The sequence below is a fragment of the Muscardinus avellanarius genome (genome assembly GCF_963383645.1).
Source record: "Muscardinus avellanarius genome assembly, chromosome: 7".
Lineage (NCBI taxonomy): Eukaryota > Metazoa > Chordata > Mammalia > Rodentia > Gliridae > Muscardinus > Muscardinus avellanarius.
The window spans coordinates 86,961,068-86,966,511 of NC_137793.1; the positions used below are offsets into that span (position 1 = coordinate 86,961,068).

General features: G+C 51.8%; 1 protein-coding gene across 1 annotated transcript; it reads right to left on the minus strand.

Annotated features, from left to right (window-relative positions):
• Window positions 1-2,912: 2,912 nt before the first annotated feature.
• BTG2 (BTG anti-proliferation factor 2) lies at window positions 2,913-4,636 on the minus strand (the record flags this gene model as incomplete). The annotated part of the gene is made up of 2 exons (XM_080699169.1): window positions 2,913-3,247; window positions 4,495-4,636. The coding sequence occupies 2 exons, from the start codon at window positions 4,634-4,636 to the stop codon at window positions 2,913-2,915; spliced, it is 477 nt and encodes a 158-aa protein (XP_080555295.1).
• Window positions 4,637-5,444: the final 808 nt, after the last annotated feature.

Consider the following 5,444-nt stretch of genomic DNA (forward strand, 5'->3'; position numbering starts at 1 on the left):
TGCTGTCAAATAATTGTTATACTGGCAGGGCATGGTGGTGCGTGCCTTTGATTCCAGTACTTAAGAGGCAAGAACAGGAAGATACGAGGTTTGAGGCCAGCCTCAGCAACTTAGTGAGACCCTGTTTTAAAATTTTAAAAAATCGCAAAAAAGAGTAGGAGTGTAGTTTGGAGTTCAATCCCTGGGTTCAATTCCCAGGACCAATATAATAAAGAGAATAATTGTTATACTGTATTGCTTAGGGATGACAAGGAAAAGTGTATGTGTTCAGTATAGATGGAGTGATTGTCGGCCTAACTATATAATAAGTGAAGCAGACGATGCTTGAACGAGTGCTGGAGACGGGAAGCGTGAGACGACAGGAGGCTAAGTCACTTCACTGCCTTCACATGGACGCAGCAAAATGCTTAGCATGTGGCAAGTTCACGTTTTGCTTTATGGAACGTTCTGATTTTTTTTTTTCTTCTGAATTTCAAGCTGTGGTTGGTTGAATCGGCAGATGTGGAGATGGAGGGCAGATATATTCACTGAATGAATGGCTGGGTCACAGGACTACCAAGAAGAGGATGGGGGCGAGGGAAACCAGCTAGACGAAGGGATGTTCAGACTAGAAGGACCCTGTTAATTTTCTTAGCAAAAGGAAGGAAGGAAGGAGCTACTTCCCAGGGAAGAAGGGATGCACGGCAACAGCTCAGCCGCACACCTAGGTTTTTTTTTTTTTTTAATATACCATCTGCACACTACAGGTTTTCTCAGTGCAACTGAAGAGAAATATTATGAGACACAAAATATCTGGACCTGAGAGAGAAATGCAAATGGGCAGTGTGGGAATTTTACCTTTTCTACACCACAGGACTTCATCCGCTACATATTTATTAAAGTAACAAAAAAAGTGTACATTTGTCCATAAAGCTGTACATTCTTCCATATAAAAACGCTATTTTACAATTAGTAACCTTTGTCTTTTCTGTCAGAATAGCTTACAAACACACAACTATTATTTATTTTTACTTAAGAGGAGAGACAGGCCTGCTCAACAGTCCAGCTCTGATGGTTTTGTCTTTAAAGTGAACATCAACGAGAAGAGAGAGAAGATCAAGCAGGAGACCACAGGGCTGCTTCTCAGAAGGCAGGGATTTGTTTGCAGACAAGATACAAGAACGCAATCTGCAGGGATTCACAGCTTTGTCTCAACCCACAGGCCAGAAAACAGTTCTTAGGGCTGTGGGTCCAGATTTAACTTTAAAGCAATAAAGACTAGAAGCAGGGTCTGGGAAGGCAGCTGAAAGCTGGAGTGGACAGGGACCGTGTTTGGTAAATAGCACCTTTGAGTTAAAATTGAGTAAAGAAATCCAGGGAGGGAGACTTGGGGTAAGGAGAGAAACTTGGGGTAGAGAAAGGGGAGAACTCCTCACTAAGGGGCAACAGCAGGGGGAAAGCCAGTTTGACCAGACATTGTAGCCCTGTCCTTCTTCAGGTGATTCAGTTTGGGAAACTGGAGGCCTTCGGAGGATCCCTCGATTAATGTCACTGAGAACCGAAGGAAAGGGATGTCTTCCCAGTGTCCTTTTCCATTTTTCTCCAACCCAAAACAGTAAATATTGCACGAGTCTATAAACAAATTTGGATTTTACTGAGACAAGAACCTCTCCCTCAGGTGCTCTGAGCACCAGGGAGGAAAAACAGTGCCCAAGGTTTGGCTTTTAGTGTCGGCCCTACACGAATACCAAGTAATCCTGCAGAGCACAGGGCACTCTCCCCTTCAGCCCAGAAAGACCTGCAAGGCCAACCAGCCAGCCACAGTCCCCCTGGCCAGGGCACCAGTAGGTACTGGGAGCCAGTTCTCCTAAAGAGCCTCTTGGGACCCAAGGGTGTATTGCACAGTGATTAAGAACTCTTGTCCTAGAAAACAGGGTATCTCCATGACCAGACCAGAAGGGGAGATGGGGAAGGACAGGAGTGTTGTGCTTTTGAAAAGAAGGCAGTAATAAAGGACCTGGAGTTCCCTGTAGCTTTTGAGCCACCTCTCAAAGGACTAAATGGTAGCAGCATCAGGACTTTTCATGTGGTTCCAAAAAGAAGGGTTCTGGCCAAAAAACATCCCCAGGGGATACTCTTTGGGTCCCAAAATTCCATTGCAAATCACCCCTGAATTAGTCACCATACATACACGCAAAGCAGCACACAGCAAAGGTTTTGTGCAGTTTCCTTCCACCCTAGCCCCGAAGACCTCAGACCCCTCCCTTGCAACCCCTCCCCCGAAAAGCTTTAGATTCCTAGCTGGGAAGCAACCTCTACAGGCCCTGAGGGTAGAATGAGAGAGAATTCAGGATGTCTTGAGAAGCTGCTAAGGACAGAAGGAATAAGGAGAGGCCTTTTTCTTCTGACCAGATCTCAACAGAAAAAAATAAAAAAGATTAGGCAACATAGTATTATTTAAGTATAGGCTTGAATGCCCCCAAGTGAGAGAGGAGCCAGGGATCCCAGCCAGGAAAGAGTGAGGTTCTAACTTGCCTCTCTCCTCCCCCAGGGCAGACCCTGGCCTCTCACTCACAGGTGCTAACCTTGGTGCTCCCTCTGACCACCTCCGGGGCTGCTAGCCAAGCTTCCCCTCACCTCAGCTAGGTCTAGCCCCAGCCACTCCCCTCCCATAGGCAGACACTGGCCCACAGACTCAAGTGCACAGAAGTTCTCTCCAAAGGCACCTGGTGAAGCCACTTCCAAGCAGCTCCCTTTAAGGATTTTTTTCTTAAAAAAATCTTTTGGTTTTTTTTTTCCTCCTCTTTTCTTAAAAAAAAATAATATATATATAATATATAAATAACTCTTCATTTAAAAATAGTTCCCCAGATTGAGGTATGTGGTGGCCTGTTGTCACGGCAGAATGAGTACCGGGGCGGGGACAGCGGGATCTAGCTGGAGACCGCCATCACATAGTTCTTCGAGGGGCTACTTCTGCCCAGCATTATTTGGTTCTTGCAGGTGAGAAGCCCGTAGGAGGTCGCCACTGGTGCCTCCTCATACAGAACACAGATGGAGCCGTCTTCCCCGATGCGGTAGGACACCTCATAGGGGTCCACCCACAGGGTCAGCTCGCTGGGCAGCAGCCGGTGCAGCTGGGGCTGGCTGAGTCCGATCTGGCTGGCCACCTTGCTGATGATGGGGTCCATCTTGTGGTTGATGCGGATGCAACGGTAGCCAGAGCCCTTGGACGGCTTTTCTGGAAACCAGTGATGTTTGTAGTGCTCTGTGGAGACATGACAAGGGAAGCTGCCTGGTTAGAGAAGCCAAACCATGGTCATTACAAGATGAGGGTAAAGGACCAGGAGGGGAAGAAGAGTTTCAGCGATTTTAAGTAAGGGAGCAATTTCTCCTGTGCTCCAGGACCCTCTCAAAACTCTCTTGCCGCTTAGAGAAAAAATTATGAGGGCTGGAGAGATTCCTCAGCCCCTCCCAGGACAAGGGTATTCTAGAAGGGGGTTCAGAGATTTGGCACACCCTCAGTTTAAAGAGGGAAGGGTGCGACTGGGGCTGGCACGTCCAGGCAGGGCCTCTGGAGACCTATGAGCTGAAGTTTCAAAGCCATCAATGCTGTGAGCACCACAGCAAGTAGCCGGGGTTCTCACCCTGTGCCCAGGGGGCTCTCTGATCCTTAGCATGGGCTAAAAAGGGTTAAAAACGGGCTGTTTTGATAAAATAGCCCTCAAGAAGGCAGGCGCTGTGAGGACATGCACGGGCCGGAAAACAGCTGGGAGGTAGGTCTCTCCCCAGCCTTCTGGCCGCTTACCTCCCTTCCAACCTCCTAGTCTCACACCCCTCCTCCCCAACACACAGGCCCCGGAGCAAGGTTACTAGCGCCTCTCTTCCATATCACAATAGGTAGCAGATGGCTAAGAGGGTCCAAAGAGAATTCAATACAAAGGGGGCCCAGATTCTAACTTCCAAGCGAGCAAACAACCGGCAGGAACCACAGAGGGAGGCAGGGAGAGCAGAAGAACTGCCGCTGGGCCTCCAAGTTGTTGAGAAGGCTCAATTGCGCACAAGGACTCAGTCGGCCAACTTAAGTGCCCGCAGCCTCCCTCGGGAGTCTCGAGGTCTCAGGGGTTTAGGAAGGGGGGCGAGTTCGTACTCAGACCCGCAGGTGCCCTCTCTTCTGGGGCATAAGCCGAGGGACTCGGAATTGCACTCCCGGACAAGCGTCGCCGCCCTCGGGAGCTTGGAGGGAAGCGCTCCATCCAAACCACCACGGATCAAGACCAGAGCACAGGGTCAGGGAGCGTGGAGGGGCGCGCTCCGTCAGAACTTTCATGGACCAAGACCCAAACACAGGGTCTGGGAAGGGATGGGAGAATGCCGGCCACCCTGGGGGTGGGAAGGGGACAACTGAGTCCCAGGGCCGCTCGCGTGATGAACCGTGCCCCGGGAGGGGAAAAGGCGCTCCAGGCAAGAAAGGGACCGAGCCCCAGTGGCGTCAGCCCCTCGGCGCGGACTCACCTGTTAGTGCCTCCTGGAGCGCCCCGCTGAAAACCTTAAGTCTCTGCTCGCTCACGCAGCCCCGGGTCCTCAGGAGGCTGGAGAGGAAGCCCACGGCAGCAGCGATCTCCGGGAGCATGTCCGTTCTCTTTCCGTGGCTCATGTCGTGCGTGGCTCGGGGGAGCAGGAAGAGGTCTCCCGTGAGGTGCTCCGGCTCCCTGGGTTCGTTCGCCGGGCCGGGGCTCGGGCTCTGCCAGGACTTTCCCCGGGCTGCGCCTTTCATAGTCTTCGCGGAGGTGGGGGAGCCGGCCGCGGCATCCATTGGCTGGAATCAACGGATGGGGGCGTGGTCCTGTGTAGCCCCGCCCACAGACTCTCCGCAGCTCGCCGCCGCCCCCGCCTCCCGGGCGCTGAGGTCATCGCCCGCTGACGTCAGTGCTGGGAACGGGCGCCGGGCCCCGGAGCGGAGGAAGACCAGCCGGGAAAGGCAGGGCCAAGAAGGAACCTAGAGCGCTCTGCACTGCAGGGCGGCGCGCGGAGTGATCCGCCCTGGCATGCCTGGGCTTCTAGCTCTCCGCCCGGCCAGGCAGGGGTTAAATGCCTTCGCTGATGCCACTTCGTCCAAGCGGCCTCTTTCTCTGACTCCCACAGTTTTTTTCCATCCAGTATCAGACACCCAGCTCCCCTGTCACCACTTTGTGGCTTTGTGGTTGTTGTTTTGCGGAGCTGGGGATTAAACCCAGGGACAGTCTGCCTCTGACCTACACCTCCAGCCCTTTTAGCTTGAAACCGTCTAATTGAGCACAGTGGCACATGCCTATCATTTCAGTACTTGGGAAACTGAGGAGTATTACGGTTTCAAAACGAGCCTTAGCAACTTGGCAAAACCCTGTTTCAAAATGAAAGCCAGGTGTGGTGGCACACATCTGTAATCCTAGTATTTAGGAGATGGCGACAGGAGGATCGCAAGG